Source organism: Leopardus geoffroyi, chromosome B3 (assembly GCF_018350155.1).
Source record: "Leopardus geoffroyi isolate Oge1 chromosome B3, O.geoffroyi_Oge1_pat1.0, whole genome shotgun sequence".
NCBI lineage: Eukaryota > Metazoa > Chordata > Mammalia > Carnivora > Felidae > Leopardus > Leopardus geoffroyi.
This window is the reverse complement of record NC_059337.1, coordinates 125,902,202-125,924,489: the sequence shown is the minus strand read 5'-3', so window position 1 is coordinate 125,924,489 and position 22,288 is coordinate 125,902,202. Positions and strand designations below refer to the sequence as shown.

At 40.4% G+C, this 22,288-nt stretch overlaps 1 protein-coding gene across 5 annotated transcripts in view; it reads left to right on the top strand.

The window, feature by feature from the left end:
* The window catches only part of STON2 (stonin 2), a 153,010-nt gene that overhangs the window by 23,593 nt on the left and 107,129 nt on the right, over nucleotides 1-22,288 (top strand). For all 5 annotated transcript variants that reach the window (XM_045451769.1, XM_045451768.1, XM_045451770.1 and 2 more), the window contains 2 exons: nucleotides 13,101-13,373; nucleotides 15,209-15,493. In XM_045451769.1, coding sequence (XP_045307725.1) covers nucleotides 13,286-13,373; nucleotides 15,209-15,493 — 373 coding nt within the window. In that variant the 5' untranslated portion in view covers nucleotides 13,101-13,285. The remainder of the gene's footprint in view (nucleotides 1-13,100; nucleotides 13,374-15,208; nucleotides 15,494-22,288) is intronic.

Sequence of the window (22,288 nt, the reverse complement as noted above, 5' to 3'; positions counted from 1 at the left end):
CTTCTCAGAGCTTTAGATCTCACCATACCTTCATCTATGTCTCATTTGCCAGAACTCGGTCAGGTGGCCACCCCTAGGTGCAAGGGAGGCTGGGAAAGCAGCAATAGAAATTTTTGTGATTGGCTTATTAACCAGTAACAGTCCATCCCCTGGTGCTGGATGAAGAGAAGAAATGAATGTTGGGGATTCAGCCAACATACCTGTTATACCTATTTTCTGAAAAGCACAATGTGGTGGAGGAGAGTATAGAAGTTAAGAGTCAGAAGACTTGTGATCCTGACCCAACTCTGTCGTGGTTCTCTGTGTGACCTTAGCCTAGTCAAGCAACCTCCCTGAGCCAGTTCACATATCTATCAAATGAGAGAAATATTTGCTTTACTTATCTCAGGGTTATTGTAAAAATGAATTGAAATAATTAATGAAGTTATTTTCATCCTGGAAATACATACTAATTACAATTTTTGGTCAGTATTAAGAGTACATTTCATTGATGCAAAGAAATGTGTGTATATATATGTATGTGTCTATATATATACACGTATAAGTATACATATTTTAAAATATTTTGTAATCTCTAAAATGAGATGCATTTTATAATCCATGGGGCCTTAGTTTCAATGAAACATAATAATATTTTGCTTAGCTTCCTGGAAAGTCTTAGGGTTACGCCTAGGAAATATGGCCACCATTGGGATCCATAGGACTCCTATAGACGCCTAGGCAACGGACATCAACGCCTTATGATGGAACATCTAAAGTGATAGATTCATGGCTCTAAAATGTAGATGGAAAGAAATTATCCACACCAACGTCCTACTTTCATACAGGCAAAATAGTAGTATTCCTATTCCAAATATGAAACTAAAGTGAGCAAGATGAGTTTACCAAGATGGAGGAAAGCAGATCCTTCTAAGAGTTGGAAGTACTAGAAAGTGTTCTGCAAACTTTAAAGGGTGACCTGTCAGGGTTATTCATTACATTCTGGATGTAACACACTGTTCAAGCACCTGGGGATGTCCTTCAGGGTCACTGCCTCAGGAATGCACCAAAGATCAGAGACAATGTTTTTCAGGCCAAGTGTGACTTAGATCCTTGACTCTGAATGTGGAGTCATAGAGTTCTTTAATAACACAGCTATCAGGATTGTTTATTTTGAAGAAAAATCACACAATAGAATATTTGTAATTATAACATTGGGATATACATATATGCATGCATGTAAATATATACGTATATGTATTTGTGTACATGTATGTGTATACACACACATATAATGTGACTTTCGAGAGGACAAAAACAGATATCTAGAGATAGGGAATTATGATGTATGTGATTGAAAGAAAAATAGTGGAGAATCGATACATACTGACATTAGTTGAAATATGACATATATTCCTTTTGGAGTTCTTATGTATGTTTGACTTGAGGCTGGAGTATTCATTTTATTCACCAATTTCCAGTGGAAGAGGAGTGATCAGTCTTTTTAAAAAATTTTATTTATTTTTATTTTTAAAAATGTATTCATTTTGAGAGAGCAAGTGAGGGAGGGGCAGAGAGAGAGAGAGAGAGAGAGAGGGAATCCCAAGCAGACTCCTTGCTGATAATGTGGAGCCTGATGTGGTGCTTGAACTCACAAACTGTGAGATCATGACCTGAGCCAAAACCAAGAGATGGATAACTAACCATCTTAGCCACCCAGATGCCCCATTTTAAAAAATTTTTTAAAGAATATTATATTTAAATGAAAGAACGAAAGAAAAAAATGGTGAAAAGATAAGAGCATATAACCAAAGCCCCTTACCTTTTCCCTTGGGGAACATCAAAGCACCTGTTAATTAAAGGGCGTGTGTGTATGTGTGTGTTTTCCAGTGTTCAGATTCTGTTAAAATGAACTCTGTTCTCTCCTAAAGGAAAAGACTTTAGAAGAAGGAAGAAAAGCAGTGTTCCAAGTCCTGAATCTGATACAGGTCTTTGCCATAGGGTAATTGTGCCTTCTGGGCTTCTGTTTATTCTAAGAAGTTATGAAACAAGTGGCAGGGTTACTTTAACTTTGTGATTAAATTGTTGTGGTTTCTTTAGCCCACTGTGACAGAGGTCTTGGAGTATAAAACTATGCTTGGTATTATTTTGTATTCTACATTGCAAATGCTGAGTTCATAGTAGACGTTCAGTACGTTGGTTGAATGTCTTGCTTTGGAAGAAAGCTTTACAGAAATACATATAATCTATGCAGTCTTAGTTTTTTTTCATCCTTTCTTTCTTCCCAGTTTTCTTTTTGACCTTTAGATGCTTGTCTTTGATCAGAAAAAAGCTGAGGCCTTGCTTTGGGGTTTGGAATGGGCACTAGGATCTAGTTTGAGATGTTTCTGCATAAACCCCAGACAGATGGCTGGATAGCGTTGCCAGTAGCCTCAAAACCCAACAAGTGGGTGCAGAGATTTCCAAAGTAGCCATCTTGTTGAATATATATGGCAGAGAGATACAAGAGGGAGATGGTTAAATTCTCAGATTTAAATTACCATTTTGGATCACTAACCGAATAAGAATTATGTTACAGTAGTATAAACCATGGCTCCTCTAACAAAATAAAAACATTTTCTCAGCTCTGAAGGGATGGAATTAATCCATATAGCTACATGAAACTCTCCTTTCCTTTTCATATGATGTATGAAAGTTTTCTAAAACTTCTAATTAACATTTCCAAGACATCACTATAAAATCACCCTAATGTAGATTATCTGAACTGGACTTCTTTTTTCTTATTAAAAATGATTACAAGTCAGAAGGGAATGTTTCAGGGGAGGACTTTCAATTTTGGCTATAACTGGTAACATACTAGTCCTTGTGCAGTGAACAACCGTGAAACTACTGGACAACTGTATGAGGCAACTGTTTTTAAGTATTGGTCAACAGAAAGCACGGTATTTCAATCGTGAGAGAAAGAAAGCTCGTGAGGTGAACCTGATGATCACCTTGGCTCTCTTCCAGGGGAAAGTTTTCTGACTGCAGCATCGTATGCTGGAGTCTGCACTGAGCACAGCAGTCCTGCTGAGCTAAGGAAACAGAGATCAGAGTCTGGGACAGCGAAGCAGCTGGAATCTGCTGGGCAGGGCATTAAAGAAGAGAGAATTGCATGGGGAATGGGGGAACAGAAGTGTGTCTGGGTGTACCCAGGGAATCCTTGGCCTGGCTGGAGTGCAAAAATACAGACTGAAACCATACGAGATTTCTCAGAAGTGGTGGCTCCAGGGTTGAGAATGGGACAGAAATACTAGAGGTCAAGCAATATTGGGAGATAGTGGCAGTCCAGCCTAGCCACATTGAAAAGACCTCCTTAACACATTCTAAGCATCCAGGAAAGATAGAAAGTCTGTGTCTTAGGGGTAAGAAACATGCTTTCAACCAAGGTTTGTAATTTTTTAAATAGATTTAGGTAGTAATTATTCTAGATCTTATGAGCTATATAGCATCTGTTATAACTACTCAATTTTGCTATTAATAGGACAAAAGCAGCCATAGACAGTATGTAAATGAATGGGCATGGTTTTGTCTCAATATAATTTTATTCATAAAGAAAGGCAGAGGGCCAGACTTGGGTCATGGCTGTAGTTTGCCAGCTGCTGCTCTACAGTAAGACCTACTCTAAACCCACCCTAACAAAGCCAGAGCTGTCAAAATCTGCCATGGAGATTGACTTTGAAAGTTGAGATCTGCAGTCAGAGGAGCTTAGGAGACGTCTTCGGCTTTTCACAAATTCATCCAACAAAGTGGAAGGCCAAGCCCAGACAAGATGAATGTGAGCAAGCAGTTTGACTTCTGGCAAAAATCAACTCAGCAGAGTTGATTGTCTTCAAATTCAGAAATCTTCTGTGTATCATCAACAATTAGTAGGCATGCAAAAAAATAGGTAAATATTACCCCTAGTCAAAAACAAAACAAAACAAACAGTCAATAGAAACTAATCTCCAAATGGCCCAGATGTTGGGTTTGGCAGACAAAATCTGTAAAGGTGGTATTATAAATATGTTCAAAGAACTAAAGGAAAATATTGTTGTAATGAGAGAATATATAGGGCATCTTAGCAGAGAAATAGAAACTATAAAAGTATCTAATGAATCTATTCTAAAATAGAAAAGTTGAGTAACTGAGATGAAAAATTCACAGGATAAGCTTAACAGGAAATGAAGATGATAGAAGAACCGATAAACTTGAAAACAGATCAGTAGGAGAGGAGATAGAGAAAGGGGGCAGAAAAACGTATTAGAGGAAATAGTGACTGAATTTTTCCAAATATAACCAAAAAAATGACATTCAGATTCAAAATAGTACACAAACTTTAAATAGGGTAAGTTCTAAGAAAACCACATCTACACATATCATAGATAATTGCTGACAACCAAAGAGAAAGGAAAAAAATTAACAACAACATAAGAATCAAAGTCAACTCCTCATCAGAAACAATAGAGACCAGGGGCTCCTGGGTGACTTAGTTAAGTGTCCAACTTCAGCTCAGGTCATGATCTCGCAGCTCCTGAGTTCGAGTCCAGTGTCAGGCTCTGTGCTGACAGCTCAGAGCCTGGAGCCTGCCTTGGATTCTGTGTTTCTCTCTTTCTCTGCCCCTCCTCTACTTGCACTCTGTCTCTCTGTCTCTCAAAAATAAATACACATTTAAAAAAAAAATTGAGAGCAAAAGATAAAATACTGAAGAAAAGTCAACCTCAAATTCTCAAATTCTTCTATGTCTACTGAAAAATATTCTTGAAAAAAAAAAAAGATAAAATAAAGAATGGATTATTTTAGAGCCATGCTGTTCAATAGAAATATAGTCCAAACTTTTCTAGTTGCCTCCATTTAAAAAATGTTAAAAGAAACAGGTGAAATTAATTTTAACAATATGTTCTTTTGGACCTGGTATATCTAATATATTTTTAACATGTCAATATAAACATTATTAAATAGGTATTTTACACATTTTTGTATGCTTTGAAATCTGATATATATTTTATACACAAAGAACAAAATTTATTATTTTATTTTATTTTTTTATTTTTAAAAATTTAAATCCAAGTTAGCATACAGTGTAATAATGATTTCAGGAATATAATTTAGCGATTCATCACTTACATATAACACCCAGTGCTCATCCCACGAAGTGCCCTCCTTAATGCCCATCACCCATTTAGCCCATCCACCCACCCAACACCCCACCAGCAACCCTCAGTTTTCTGTATTTAAGAGTCTCTTATGGTTTGTCTTCCTCTCATTTTTGCTTCCCTTCACTTATGTTCATCTGTTTTGTTTCTTAAATTCTACATATAAGTGAAATCATATTTGTCTTCCTCTGACATTTCACTTAACATTGTACACTCTAGTTCTATCCATGTTGTTGCAGATGGCAAGATTTCATTCTTTTTGATCACCGAGTAATATCCCATTGTATATATATATACCACATCTTCTTTATCCATTCATCAGTTGATGGACATCTGGGCTCTTTCCATACTTTGGCTATTGTTGATAGTGCTGTTGTAAACATTGGGGTGCATGTGTCCCTTTGAATCAGCACTCCTGTATCCTTTGAATAAATACCTAGTAGTGAAATTGCTGGGTTGTAGAGTAGTTCTATTTTTAATTTTTTGAGGAACCTCCATACTGTTTTCCAGAGTAGCTGCACTAGTTTGCATTCCCATCAGCAATGCAAAAGGGCTCCTCTTTCTCTGCATCCTTGCCAACATATGTTGTTGCCTGAGTTGTTAATTTTAGCCATTCTGACAGGTGTGAGGTGGTATCTCATTGTGGTTTTCATTTGTATTTCCCTGATGACGAGTGATTTTGAGCATTTTTTTTTTAATTTTTTTTTTCAACGTTTATTCATTTTTGGGACAGAGGGAGACAGAGCATGAACGGGGGAGGGGCAGAGAGAGAGGGAGACACAGAATCAGAAACAGGCTCCAGGCTCTGAGCCATCAGCCCAGAGCCTGATGCGGGGCTCGAACTCACGGACCGCGAGATCGTGACCTGGCTGAAGTCGGACGCCTAACCGACTGCGCCACCCAGGCGCCCCATTGAGCATTTTTTCATGTGTGGGTTGGCCATCTGGATGTCTTCTTTGGAGAAGTGTCTATTCATGTCTTTTACCCATTTCTTCACTGGATTATTTGGTTTTTTGAGTGTTGAGTTTGATAAGTTCTTTGGATACTAACCCTTTATCTGATAAGTCATTTGCAAATATCTTCTCCCATTCCATCGGTTGCCTTTTAGTTTTGCTGATTGTTTCCTTCATTGTGCAGAAGCTTTTTATCTTGATGAGGTCCCAACCGTTCAGTTCTGCTTTTGTTTCCCTTGCCTCCAGAGACGTGTTGAGTAAGAAGTTGCTGTGGCCAAGATCAAAGAGGTTTTTGCCTGATTTCTCCTGGAGAATTTTGATGGCTTCCTGTCTTACATTTGGGTCTTTCATCCATTTTGAGTTTCTTTTTGCATATGGTGTAAGAAAGTGGTCCAGGTTCATTTTTCTGCATGTTGCTGTCCAGTTTTCCCAGCACCACTTGCTGAAGAGACTGTCTTCATTCCATTGGATATTCTTTCCTGCTTTGTCAAAAATTAGTTTGGCCATACGTTTGTGTGTCCATTTCTGGGTTCTCTGCTCTGTTCCATTGATCTGAGTGTCTGTTTTTTGTGCTAGCACCATATTGTCTTGATGATTACAGCTTTATAGTACAGCTTGAAGTCTGGAATTGTGATGCCTCAGCTTTGGTTTTCTTTTTCAGGATTGTTTTGGCTATTCAGGGTCTTTTCTGGTTCCATACAAATTTTAAGATTGTTTGTTCTGGCTCTGTGAAGGATGCTGGTGTTATTTTGATAGGGATTGCATTGAATATGTAGATTGCTTTGGGTAGCATTGACATTTTAACAGTATTTGTTCTTCCAATCCATGAACATGGAATGTTTTTCCATTTTTTTGTGTGTGTCTTCTTCAGTTTCTTTCATAAGCTTTCTATAGTTTTCAGTTTATAGATTTTTCACCTCCTTGGTTAGGTTTATTCCTAGGTATTTTATGCTTTTGGTGCAATTGTAAATGGGATCAATTCCTTGATTTCTCTTTCTGCTGCTTCATTATTGTGTATGGAAATACAGCCGATTTCTGTACATTGATTTTATTTCCTGCAACTTTGCTGAATTCATGGATCAGTTCTAGCAATTTTTTGGTGGAGTCTTTTGGGTTTTCCACATAAAGTATCATGTCATCTGCGAAGAGTGAAAGTTTGACTCCCTCCTTGCCAATTTGGATGCCTTTCATTTCTTTGTGTTGTCTGATTGCTGAGGCTAGGACTTCCAATGCTATGTTGAATAATGATGCTGAAAGTGGACCTCCTTGTCAAAGAACAACTCAATTTAGACTGGCCACATGTCAGTACTTACTTTGTGTCAAGTGGCTACTGTATTGAAATTGGATAGCACAGTTTTATCTATTTATCTACCTATCTATTTATTTATTTAATGTTTATTCTTTTGAGAGAGTGTGTGAGCAGGGGACGAGAAGATAGAGAACCCCAAGCAGGCTCTGCACTGCCAGTGCAGACCCTGATTTGGGGCCCAAACTCACAAACTATGAGATCATGACTTGATCTGAAATCAAGAATTGGATACTCAACTGACTGAGCCACCCAGGCGCCCCCTAAATTGGATAGCACAGTTTTAGATCAAAGAGAAAAGGGGATATATGTGTTGCCTTATATCTAGAATGTTCCTGAAGCTATCTTATGTAAAGAGGTTAAATTAACCTTACTAAAACATTTACCTGCTCAAAGCCCTAAAGAGTGACAAAATAAGTTAATTTGTTCATTCACTAATTTCACCATCTACTCAACATTTAATAAATGCAAGACCCTATTCTAAGAGTTGAAGACATCAACAACAAAATAGTCCCCTTTTCCAGGGAGCATACAGGCTAATTGGCATGAGACTCACATTAGCAAGTAATTTCATTATAATTTGGTAAATTAGTGTAAGTGAGATACCATCAGCACATAGAAGATAGGGACAAGTGGAATTAGTGGAAGTCAGGGAAAGGTACCATATATCAGAGTTCTTGATTATAAGCAACCGAAACCAACTCTGGCTAACATAAGGAGAGAAGGAGTCTGTGGCTATGAGAGCCATTGAGGAGTTTGTAAGCAGAGCCATGGCATGGAGATTTCAGGTTTTAAGAAGAGTACTCTGACAGGGGCGCCTGGGTGGCGCAGTCGGTTAAGCGTCCGACTTCAGCCAGGTCACGATATCGCGGTCCATGAGTTCGAGCCCCGCATCAGGCTCTGGGCTGATGGCTCAGAGCCTGGAGCCTGTTTCTGATTCTGTGTCTCCCTCTCTCTCTGCCCCTCCCCCCGTTCATGCTCTGTCTCTCTCTGTCCCCAAAAAATAAATAAAAGTTGAAAAAAAAAAAAAAAAAAAAGAAGAGTACTCTGACATAATACATTGGGTAATAGGTTGGAGGGGTGTGACCATGAAGGCAGGGAGACAGGTAAGACACTGGTGATTATCTGGATGAGAGACAATAAGGGGATGAATCAAGGCATTGGCAGTGGGAATGGGAAGGGTAGTTTCATGTGTTCAAACTCATTCTAAGATTGAGAACTGTCACTATTCCAGCCCCTCCTTTTCCAGTGCACTCAGCACCACTCCTACTATCTCCTGTAAACAGAACATAACTCACTGTCAACTAGACATACCAGTCCTGTTCCCCCTTCCTAAAATGCCTTTGCCCCTCTGCTGTCTTGCTAAGAGCCCTCCCTTCCAGTTTAAGGTGTAGCTCATGACCACCTACTGCTCAGTAGTCTCTTAATCCCTTTATGCTCTGCTGTCATTGTTTTGAGGGATCACCTGTCATAATAGGTTAGAGAGCCTACTGTATTAGTGTTTTATGTTGTCGCCATACCCCCCTGCCATCTGCTTTGAACTACTTGAGGTCAGTTCTTGTTTTTCCTTGTACGCTCAGGCCCTAAAATGGGCCCAGCACAGAGAACTCAGTACATGTTTCTGATGATGCTGCCCCCTTACTTTGCCAGGCACACTGAGGTCCTGTTGTGACCAATAGCTTTCATCTCCAAGCTCCTTGTCAGTGTGGTCCAAGGAGCATTCATCTCCTGTAGGTACATTTCTTCGGTCACTCTCCACCCAAACCTTTGGGAGCTTAACATTTCCCACTGAACTCTTCTCCTCAGCTGTTAAGGCTACCAATTCTCTCTCCCCACATTTCCCCAGTAAACACCTCAGCTCTCATCAGACTGACCTCTGCACCCACCTAGAAACAAGCCCACAAAGGTCTGACTCTTAATCTTCACTTAATGGTGATCCTTTGTCCCGGGGATGCCCTCAAATATCCTTACTCCTCCCTTCCAGTGGCCCAGAACCAAGGATGTCCTTCAGATCCAAGAAATCTGCTCAATTCTTTATGGCTCCAGCCCTTAGAGATCTCTAAGTGGCTGAGCAGCATTTTTGGTGTGTCCTCCAACAGGATTATTTCTGGATTTGTTGTGTTTGCTCTTCTGTGTCTCCAGCTAGATTGCACGCTGCTTGCGGGTCACTGTTTCAAAGGGTGCTTAGTACATTTCCAAACACATAGGACTCATGAATGTGTATCAGAGGATTGGCACAAAATAGATCTATTTCTGCGACTCCCATCTTTTCAGCCAACTGTTCTCCACCCCCAGATTTTAGTGTGTAAGGCCGCCGAGAAAGAAGCTGCTCTCTGAAGTGGCAAGCCAGAAACTGCAATGAAATTTGCAGTGTCTCTTGGTCAGTCCTGCTGCTGATACTGAGTCACTACCATTTGTGGTGATTTTCAGCCTAACTTTATGATTCACATTCTAAAAATGGGGTGAGGTTTTTATAGAGAAACCAATTCTAGTGTGAACTTAGCCTCACAATTATTGGGTTCCTCTGTGGTTTCTAGCTGCTAGCACAGCACCCGCAAGGCCTAGCGTCTCATGATTTATTAGATGTGGCTGTTTCATGGCAGATAGCTAGAATCCATTTCACTGGGTTATGATAAAGGGTTCCCTGTAACAAATTTGTTCCACCAGGCTTTCTTGGGACTGCTTATTATCAACAACCAGCTTGTATCTAGATCTGAGATGGACAAGCTAAGGAAAGGTAGATAAATCCTTGGGACTCTTCTTTCATTCATACTTTCTGAGCAGTGGTCTTGATTCCTCAGCCAAAGTGTGCTTGTATCTCTAAAGAGGAGGTTGAGTGCTTGACTCTGCTTAACATCTGGGAGAACTTCTCTAAAAATGATTGAAAAGAGAAATGACTAAAGCCAGAATGTGTAAGTGACAGAAAAGGGTGGTTTCATGAATTTGTATTCTAGTCCCAAGACTTCTACTAACGAGCTGTGTAACTTCTGGCAAGTAATTTAATAACAGCAGTGGTTATAGCTGACATTTATAAGGTGTGTGGAATGGGGCCTGGCAGGCATATAGTAAGCCCTCTGTAAGGTCACCTGCTATTATCATTGTCATTGTTACAGAGTGTTTATTACTCCCAGTACTAAGCACTCAGTATGTATTATCTCTCTTAATCCTTGAAATTATGAAGTGAATTTTGTTATTCCTCTGTACAGAGGTAAAATGAGTTTTAAAAGCTGCAGAGGATTCAAATCCCAGGCCCATGCTTTTATTCTCTGTTGCTACATTTGATTTCCTTGGACCTCAGTTTACTCATCTGTGAACTTGAGAGCTGGACTGTTGGTCTTTAAAACCTTTGAGCTCTACAATTTCTAGGTATTTTTTCTCATTACCCTCGCCCTTTTCCTTTTCCTCTTCCCTTGTCCCATCCCCCACCCACACTCATCTGTGAATTTCGCCGGATTCATCATCACGGGGTCAGGAGGATGTTTTCCCCATTGAGCTATGATGCTGCATGTGTCAGCACATGAATTTGTATTGTGGCTTTTTTGTTGCTGTTGGATCTGGTTTACATACTGCTGTTATTGGGAGAGGAGGAGTCTGACTCTTCAATTTTGCTGTCTTATCGTGGCCTGCAGCCATTACCACACTGAGTGATGCTGATGTCTGATGGCACTTGAGAAAGGCTTTATGGGAGAAGCCTGCCGGTGTCAGCTCTTAGGGTCTTTGGGCTTCTGCGTGGTTTTCTGGTGAGATCCGGGTTTGGAGCATTGCACTCTCTGGGCTGTTTGCACATGTCTGGTCTTGTGGTTGGTAAGAATCTTAGGAGAGGGACTTGGAAGAGAGATTTCCAGGCTTTCCATTTTCTGTACAGCTGGAATGCCCTGGCAGATTTCCACATGGGGAGTTCCACTGATCATTTCATTATGGTTCCATTGCCATTGATGTTTGTAAAGTGCTTTAGTTGGACGATAGTCTGCATATATTCTAGTACTGTTTTTGTGGCTTTGACCCAAAGATCAGAGTGTTTTGGCACCAGAAGACCCAGGTTTAAGGGTGTCATTGATAGCTTGGTGCATTGAACACACCTGCTTAATATGGCCTCTAATTGATCATTCTGTGGATGGGATCTTATAGAGGAAAAAAAAGAGTCCATTTGTCACTGTCCTGGGATGTGTGAATTTTTCCACTTGGAATCCTGGGGGAAACATCTTAGGGCACCAAACAAAGGCCTGGAAACAACAAAAATGTTGGATAAGTCACTCCTCTCACCCCAAATTTCTTCATCTGTAAAGGAATATATAGTTAAGTATCTTACTCAACTAAAATGGCTATCAAATCAAATGAGGTATGGTATGAAAATATGTTTCTGAAAATTATAAATGTCTGCAAGCAGTTATTTTTAGGGAGTATTGTACAGCAAAACTGTTTTAGTTACCAAAAAAGGCAAAAACTATTACATATTTCTATTCAGATTAAGCCCAGCATAGATGATTTATAGCAGATAATAATCTACACTAAAATTTCTTCAACATGTTCTTTGTGTTATACACCAGTCAGAAGACTGTGAGTTAAATTGTCCTAGACTAAAATGAATATTGTGAATATTCCGTTAATAAGAACTGGTAGTGTTCAGGGCAGATGGTAACTCTTTTGTGGAAACACATTAATTTTGCATTAATTCAGATTTCATTAATTTATTATGAGAGCAAGAGCTAGGTTCAAGTTGTAAATGGACATTAATAGTACAAACAGAATTATAAGTCTATTAAGTCTATTAAGTTCTATATACATAGAACATAATTGCAATGTGAGTAAAAGCTAGACTTTTATGTACTTTCATAGTAGATTGAAAATGGGCTAGATTGAAAATATGTTTCTTTAACTCACATGTTTCACTAAAGCAAATATTCCCTCCCCCTTTACTCCAAATGAAAAAGATGACTCCATTTCTGTTTTTCTTGATTGGTAAACCATGCTTGGAGGTACCATCTGGACATGGTTGGGTTTCTGCCAAGAATTTAAATCAGGCCTGCAAAAAAGCTACCTGCCTAAGGCAAGAAACTGCATTGATTTAATAGGAAAAAACAGGCTTTTATTTTACTGTCCTGTAAAAGAAAGTGAAAGTACTTTGAAAAGTTTTAACTTTTGTTTTACCATAATGGCATTATATTACAAATAAAAGTATGTCTAAAATTTGATAATTGGGGAAATTTGGGAATCTAATTGCTAAAATTTGCATGATTATTTGCAAATCTGATATGAAGTCACGTACAGAGATCTTGATGCTAAAGGCAGATACAGTAAAACCTTGGATCACGAGTAACTTGTTCTGTGAGTGTTCCGCAAGATAAGCAAACATTTCTAATAAATTTTAACTCGATGAACAATCGATGTCTTGTAATACAAGTAGTATGTGACACCAAATGTCACATGATCACAACTGAGCCAACGGATCTTGAAATTTGTTTTGATAGACAAGTTCTTTGGATTACAAGCATGTTTCCAGAACAAATTCTGCTCACAAACCAAGGTTTTACTTGTACAAGAATTGGGGACAAGACAGGGCAGAGAGAAGGAATACAAGTTGGAAACTCTCCAGAACCCCCTGTGGGCAATGTTGAAAACCCTGGACCTGTGTGTATTGGATATAAGGTGACAGTTGTCCTTTTTAACTTTTATTATTTTTTTACACAGATTTCTGCTTGGCATATTAGCCAGACAAGAAGGGCTAATCTATCTATGTTCTGAGTGCCGCTGTCTACAAGACCCTCATAACAGAACTGAGGCCCAAGTCCAGCGTGCCACCATACCCCACCCCAGACATTACTCTGGGGTCTGCCCGAGGCCATCAGTGTGAAGATGACCAGTGCCTTCCTAGCATGACTACCTTGGACCATGTGATTGCTACCCACCAGTCAGAGTGGGTCTCCTTCAATGAGGAGCCACTCTTTCCTGTCCCTTCTGAGGGTAAGGAACACTTTCATTTCTTAGGTGAAAAGATTAGCAAAGAACCATAAGTGTTTACAATGACTTCTACTTGATCATTCTTTGGGTGGGATCTTAATATGTACAAAAGAGTCAGTGTGTCACCTTCCTGAGGTGCAGATTCTTCCACTTAGAAGCCTTCTTAGAAGCCTTAGGAACCTTAGAATCCCAAACAAAAGGGTCTGGAAACAGCAAAGTATTGGCTGCTTTCTTCCAAGGAGCATAAACTTCATATTTACAAACTACTCTACACTTGGCCTTTTAGAGTGTTCCTCCCACCAGCGATTTGGATTTCCTCAGTTTCTAAAGCGTAGTTGCGGAGAGTGACAGGCGTTAGAGCCAGACTGCTTGGGCCCAAATCCTGGCTCTGTCACAAATAAGTGATGTGCCCTTGGGTAGATTGTTTATTCAACTTCTTTGAGCGGTAGTTTATCTGAGCAGTAGGGGCAATCACAGTCGCTTCCTCAGGGTGGCTGTGAGGGTTAAATGAATTAATATATGTAAAGGACTTAGACCAGTTCCTGGCACACGGAAAGAGCTCAGTTAATTGTCATCCATGATCATGATAAAGATAGCTAAATGACTTCCAGGGAACTGGTGCTCAGGGATGGTGAGTCAAGGTAGGGGTCAGGAGATATTTGCAGAGCCTTGTCAGCTGGTTCTGTTCCACTGCAGCTACTGCTGTCAACTGGTATCCGCCCAGCTTCACTTACAGCACCTGGAAAGTGTGAGTGTACAGGTGAGCTCTCCAGGATGGAGCCACGTGGCTCTTGAGTCCTTGAGATGTGGCGAGTCCAAATTGAAATGTGTTTGAAGTATAAAATACCCACATTGAATTTCAAAGACCTAGCGAAAGTAAATATTTCATTAATAACGTTTATATTAATGACATGTTAGAATCATACATTTTCAACACACTGAGTTGAAATTTATATTAGTAAATGTAGTTAACCTCTTTCTTTTTACTTTTTTTAATGTGGCTACTAAAAAATTTTAAATTACATATGTGGTTCACCTTTTATTTCTCTTGGGCAGCACTAGTCTAGGGTTTGGTTACATGCAGATGGACTAGTTTGGCGAAGGATGAGAGAAAAAAGTTTTATATTCTTTGATTTTTAAAAAGTTTTCATGTAATACAGCTTGACTACTTTTGGTACACATTTGATAAACTTTAACACGTGTATAGATTTCTGTAACCACCGCCACAATTAGGACATAGTTCTTTAAGAAAAAAAATTTTTTTTTGAAGACTGTGAAGTGTTCCCGCACCAATAAAGTGCTAGAAAGCTAGGGGAGAAGCTTCTGGGCCTCATTCAGCTTATCATTGGTACGGAGTTTGTACCTGGCGGTCTGCAGACATATGTAGTTTCAACTGCACAGAGGTTAAAGTTTGAATTTCAAGGCGTTCAGTCCAGACGGATGCTTTCTTGTTCAGTGTGAGTGTCTACCAGTCCTTGTTGCCTTTTGCTTTCCTCATTCGACTCAGTTATATTCCTGTTTGGCCTCTATAAACATTTTTGTTTGTGACTGCCAAGCACTGGAATAGGCACTGGGGTCAGAATAGTGAGTAAGACTGGAAGTCTCAGCCTGCCTGGATACTGACTGTGGACATGCAGAGGTTATCCTTTGTACCCATTATTAGGGAGACACCCCTTGGGCATAGAGACAGATGGGCATGGCTGTTTCTTCACCCTCACCCACCAGAATGGTGAGTCTTGTGATCACCCCTTACCTATCCTTGGTTTTTCCTCCACGAGACAGTTTTGAAGAGTGGCTTCCCTCACATGACTGATGGCAGTGTCTGGTATCTGTTTCAGGGGGCACCGAAGAGCACCTCCCAGGACTGTCTTCTTACTCAGACCGGTCTGAGAGCTCCTCCGGGGAGAACCATGTGGCACATGGAGGCTCTCAGGAACTTTCCCACTCAGAGCAGGATGACTCCTCTGAAAAGTTGGGCCTCATCTCTGAAGCGGCGTCCCCTCCTGGGAGCCCCGAGCAGCCCCCACCTGACCTGGCCTCGGCCTTCAGCAACTGGGTTCAGTTTGAAGATGACACACCCTGGGCCAGCACGTCACCACCTCATAAGGAAACAAGGGAGACAGGTGGGAGGCTGCGAAGGGTTCTGACTTACGTCTGTGCTCACCGGGGAGAAGTGGGTGGGGGCTGCCAGGGTGCTGGTTTACCAGAGCCCTCTGGCACTGGCCATACAAAAGAGCTGGCAGAGATCTCAACTGACTTAATTCTACAACTAGTTTTTGTTAACAAAGCATATGGAAGGATTAATGTGTTCTGGGCCATTTCTTGCTTTTTATACTTGTCCCTGGCTGTTAACTTGTCTTTGGAAGAATGAATATTTACTTATCTCTCTATTAGGTATTGCAATTATATTTACCCAGCACCTAAATTATAAGCTCCTTACAAGCAGAAGTGAATGCCTTTCAGAGCATGGACCACCATCAATTTCTAATAGAGTCACTAGTTACATATGGATATTCTTGTGTCCCAGACCTGTTGAATCTAAATCTTCAGGGGTAGGGACTGCTGTTAATGATAATTCTCTTATTTTTGTGGCATTTAAACAGCGAGAAGCTGCACTGGGGAGCTTAGTGAAGCCAGAGGAGTTGTTAGTCCCCATCCTGGTGACCTGGCTGCTTATTTGATTGTGTACCAAAGCATACCAGCACTGATTGGATAACCTTTGTGTCTATCTTAGTTTTCTGTTTGCTGCATAGCAAACTACCATAAACCTAGTGGTTTAAACAACATAAACTTTATTATCTTATGTTTCTGTAATTCAGAAGTCCAAATGGGCATCACTGGGCTAATTCAAGGTGTTGGCAAGGCTGCATTCCTTCCAGGAGGTTCTGGGGAAACCAGGAAATCTGTTTCCTTGCTCTTTCTAGCTTTTGGATGCTGCCCACATTCCTTGGCACATGGTACCTTCCTCTGTCTCCAAAGCCAGCAATGTTGCAGCTCTCTGTGCCTTTCTTCTGTAGTCACATCTCTAACTGATTGACTTCTGCCCATCTCTTCCGCTTTTAAGGACCCTATGACTACATTGGGCCCACCAGGATAATCCAGGATAATCTCCCCATCCCAGGGCCCTTAATTTAATCATATCTGCGAAGTCCCTTTTGCCATGTAAGGTGACATATTCACAGTTCTGGGGAAGGATGTGGATATCTTTGCGGGGGTGGGGGGCATTATGTTGCCTACCATAGAGCCCTACTAGAAAAAAGCATGGTTGATATTATTTTTGTTGGTGGCTTAAATGTTTTGCTAGTTTTAATTTTTAAAAATAATCCTTTTTGTTTTCAAACATGTTTTCAGCACCAATAAAACAATTTTAAGAAAATATAAAACATAATTTTATATAATAAATACTTCAATTTTTACATACCAATTCGCATGTTATATATACCTTTTCACATTTAAACATCAGATTTCTCAGTGAATCATTGGTGAGAGAGCCATGACACTCAGAGCAGCAAGGATGAAATGACAGGTCCAGACAGGCTTCCCAGTCTTGCTGGTGGGAGGAAGTAACCTCTACTGAACACCTAATGCTGGCAAAACAGTGGGCTGATTAAGCATTTATGCATGTGGGGAAGAGTTACCCGACATTGGGGAGTGAATCAGTACAGAAATATGTTCCTTATTTTAATAAGATATATTTACCAAATACTTTCTTGGGCACCGTGCTCAGTGTCTTAACTACATCATCTTAATGCACCTCTTAACAACAATCATATGAGGAAAGCATTAACATTATATTGGACATGAAGAGACTGAGACAGACAGTGGTTTAGGAATTTGCCCAAGGTTATATGCTGGCAAGTGGCAGGGGAGAGCTTCAAAGCCAGGCAGACTGGCCCCAGGATCTTGGAACAGTCCAGGGATGCACCATGACTTAATTTGCTCCCATGTCCTGCTGTTCCTGGTATAGTTTTCTCTGCTCCCTCATTCTGGGAGGCTGGGGAGTTGAGGATAGGTGCAATGGTGTTTCTCTACTCACTTGCCCCAAAATGGCCCTGCTTTCAGGTCACTGCTGTATTCATGGCGTTCAGATTTGCTCACATCTTGTTCATACCTTACCGTTAGCCTCAAAGATTTCTTGGTGGTTCAGAATTATGTAAATGATGGTCGTATAGATGGTCAGTTTGCTTCAACTCTTCACCACTTATTTTTGCAAAACTAACTCTGGGGTTAGTCCTAATTACGTTGCCTCCATCTGACTGAGGATCTTAGCTTGCCATTGATAGTGCTTTTGACATATTTTTAAAACCTTATCCTTTAATGCAGCAGTTCTCAAAGTGTGGTTTATAGATCACTGGGATTGTCCAAAAGTCTCTCAAAGGGTCCTCGGGGTCAAATTATTTTCATAATAATTCTAAGATTGCCTTTTTCACTGCATTTGAATTTGTATGGTACAAAAGTAATGGCGAGTAAAGATTCTGGCCACCATGTACCCATACTAAAAAAAGAAGTCAATTTCAACATAATATCCTTGATAAAGTAGTAAAAATTATTAATTTTATTGAATTTTATTAAATCTTGATTCTTAAATACATCTTTTTAATATTCTCTGTGACAAAATGGCATAAAGCACTTCTGTGCCATACTCAAGTGTAACAGTTATCTTGAATAAAAATGGTTGTCTTGGAAAAAAAATTGGGTTAAAATTTTTTTTAAATGTCTATTTATTTTTGAGAGAAAGCATGGGGAAGGGGCAGAGAGAGAGAAAAGGGACAGGGAATCTGAAGCGGGCTCTGTGCTGACAGGAGACAGCCCAATGCAGGGCTAGAATTCACAAACTGTGACGTCATGATCTAAGCCAAAGTCGGACGCATAATTGACTGAGCCATCAAAGTGCCCCTAAAATTTGTTTAATAAAAAAATTCATTTAGAAAATCACAATTATTTTAAAGTTATTCAAATTTTCATTCAAAAATGAAAATAATGCAAAAAAAAATCCTTGATGAACAAAGTATCAGTATTTTAAAAAATAAGATTCAACCTATACTTGCATGACTGTCTCACTGATACCCTAATCCTGGCCCTAGTTCCAATAAAATTTTATTTACAAAAATAGGTGGCTAAGTCTGTAGGCCATAATTTTCTCATTTGATATTTTTAAAATACCGCATTTAAAATGTTACTTGATTCCTGAGATTTTTGTTACCCCCTAAATTTTGCACCCAAAGGGAGTTCCTCACTTGCCTTACCCTAGTCCCAGGTCTGCATTGTAATAAGGATATGGGATGTATGGATGTTACTATAGAACAAATCAAGAAATAATAGTTTTCAAGTGTGTTGAAAGCATTATGTTGCCTTGAAAATTGTTCAGACAACAATTCCATATGTTTCCACATATGAAGATTTAACTCAGCCTTATAGAGGTAGAGCTCTCTGCCTTAGGGGGAGCCTGTAGACTGGTTTCACAGCAGACTTGAGGCTCAATGTGTGGGCAACAAGCAGGAATAAACCATGTTTAGGGCCAGCCCTAAATATTACCTCAGGTAGTATTATAGGGACCCAAGAACCATGTGTTAAGCATCAGAGTGGTAAAGAAAATGGTAATAAATCCAAGGCTCCAATCCCAACTCTTCTGCCAATACCCAGCCTTGACCCATCAATATCTCTATTACCCAAACCAACCTCACCCATGTATGCTAATTCCCTCGTGGATTTCCTTACACAGATTGGGTTTGACAACAAGGCAGAGTGGTTGGTAGAGCTAAGGTCCCATGATAAGGAGAAAGGAGGCTTCCACCCTCTCAACACAGGTAATGCAGATCTCTCCCAAGATAGACAGTTCCATTCTGACAGCTGTCGGGCAGCTCAGATTTTGATTTAAATTCAACAGATTTGAGAACTTGTGCAATGTCAATAATATCTCATACGTAACTGCAGGCATTACACCAAAATAACACAGATCTGTGCAGCAAGTATCCTCATAGTGATAGAGACAGTCTGAGGTTTCTTACAATCACTGCTGCCTGCTCTATTCTTTTGGTAATACTCAGTTTGGTAATACTCCGCTAAATAATGGCCTCCAAAGATATCAGGACCCACTCCCTGGAACCTGTAAATGTTATCTTATTTAAAGAAAGGGTCTTTGCAGATGGGATGAAGTTAAGGATTTTGGGGGGCACCTGGGTGTCTCAGTCAGTTAAGCATCTGAGTTGGGCTCAGATCATGATCTCATGCTTCATGAGTTTGAGCTCCGCATTGGTCTCTGTGCTGACAGTGTGGAGCCTGCTTGGGATTCTCTCTCTCTCCCTCTCTCTCTCTGCCCCTCCCCTATTCTCTCTCTCTCTCTCTTTCTCTCTCTCTCTCTCTCTGTCAAAATAAATAAACTTAAAGAAAAAGTTAAGGATTTTGATAGAGAGATAATCCTGGATTATCTAGGTGGGCCCTAAATGTAATCACATGTATGCCTTATAAAAGGGAGGCAGAGGGAGATTGTGCCCACACAAAGAAGACAATGCAAAGACAGAACAGAAGGGTATTTGAAGATGGCGACCTTGTAAAGTGGAATGTTGAGGCCACGGTCAAGGGATGCTGGCAGCCCCCGGAAGCCTGAGGCCTACGCAAGGAATGTGTTCTTTCCCAGAGCCTATGGAGGGAGTGCTTGCCAGGCAGGTATCTTGATTTCTACCTAGTGATTCTGACTTCAAACTTCTCACTTCCAGAACTGGGAGGAAACAAAGTTCTCTTGTTTTAACCCACCAAGTTTGTTACAGCAGCCACAGTTAACTAATGGACCAAGTGTCCAAAATCCTAAAGCAGAGCCATTTGCATAAGGCTGAAAATGAGTCAGTCTGGGCTAGAGGAGCATCTGTAATAGTGCAGGCCATTTATTAAGTAGATGTGTTAGCCGGTATGTTTTACTTTCAAACTTGACAGCCCTTTATAGTTTATTCATTGAATCACCAAATATTTATTATGCACCTCCTCTGTGTAGTTGTCATAGATGCAGACATTCATATACAAAGCTGAGTAACATAAGTGCTCAGAATTTAACAGAAGCCCGTTGAGTTTCTTCCTGGGTCCTCTAGTATGAAACCAGAGCCAGCCTGTGCTTCCATGATTTCTCCATCTGCCTCCAGTTGACCATCTTTCAACCACTGCATGTCTTTAAAAAAAAAAAAAAAAAAAAAAAAAAGAGCTTTCCACTTCATGGTAGCTAAAAATCTGAGGCTTAGCTAAAAATCTGAGGCTTCTTTGAGAAAACAAAGGAAAAAGTGGATGTTGGGAGAATTGCTTGCCTAAAAGGTTCATTTTATAGCCAGGCCTGTCTATCATCTCTTCTTGGGAAGGATGAAAATTAGAACTTAAAGCATTTCCCCTTGTTATATATCCATTGATTGTGGGTCTTCTCCAGGGCTCTTGTTCAGTTTTGCCCTAGATCAATGGTGCCCACTTGGAGAAAGCTATGTGTTGGCTGGGTGGCCAACTTCTACAAAATAAGTGTCCATCTGGTTCTTTTCAGTTTAATCTGACAGTATAGAAATGGTTTGTCCATCAATTTCTCATTTATCCACTTTAAAAAATGCTTCTCTTAGTTTATTAGTTTCCAGCTAGCAGACGCTGGGCCTGTTTTCAGCCGTAGCTGTGTGTATCAAGTGAACTTTTTTTAGTATGGGCAGCATTGCGTGAAATGGAGAGAGGTTTGCTGTGCTGTACTGAATGTGCAGAAATTGGGAATCTGTTGGTGAACTATGGAATATGTCAGCATGTCTCAATGCATGGTGAAGTGCAGCCACAAATAAGGAAAGTCTGAGTAAACTGTTTATGGCTTCAGCCATTTTCTCATTCACAAGAGTATCACATCAGTATCAGCAGAGCAACACTCATTCCTAGAATGTAGTTGCAGCTTTTCTGTTTTTTTCCCATTTTATTTCCACGTCCTGTTTGCTTCTGTTACATGCTTAGCACTTTCTGATTGGACAGCTCTGTGTCAGGAGAAAGGGGAAAGTGTTTCCTCTACCCCTCAAAATTTCTTTGAGCTAGTCTAAATTGACATGAGACAGGGGCGCCTGGGTGGCTCAGTCAGTTGTGTCTGACTCTTGATTGTGGCCCAGGTTATGATCTCAGGGACCTGTGATCGAGCTCTGCACCGGGGTCTGTGCTAAGTGTGGAGCCTGCTTGGGATTCTTTCTCTCTCTCCCACTGCCCCTCCCCTACCTCTCTCTCCTAAAAAAAATTGACATAAGAAATTAATGGGAAAAAGTGTAACTTTGTGCTACATATACAAGAGGCTCATAGACTGGTAAAATGAGGTGTATATGCCATCCTGAGCTAAGGAATGGGATAGGGCCTGATGCTTCAAAGGGGAGGAGGGCGATTCACAGGATGGTAAGAAGAAAAGTAGATGTTTAATAATTAGATGCCTGCCCTGCCATGCAGACAGGTCACTCAGATAAAATTTATCTCTGGTAATAACTCTTATTCTGGGAAAGATACTCCATTTATTTATTTTCTTTTTCTTTTTTTTAATGTTTATTTTTGAGAGAGAGAGCGTGTGCTTGTGTGTGAGATGGGAGAGGGGCAGAGGGAGAGAGAGAGGGAGACAGAAGATCTGAAGTGGGCCCTTGCTGACAGCAGAGAGCCTGACATGGGACTTGAACCCATGAACCACCCATGAACCATGAGATCATGACCTGAGCCAAAGTCAGACACTTAACCGACTGAGCCACTCAGGCACCCTCCATTTAGATTCTTCTAGGTGGTTAAGGGAGGGGCAGATGTTTCTCTTGAGCCTTCAGGGTCTCAGTTGACTTTAGCTCAGAATAGTCCACATGCCAAAGTGACACATTTTGAGGAGACTTGTTCTGAACGCCCTCAGCCCCATCCCATGCAGCCTCTTTGTAAATATGTTTTCATGAGACAAC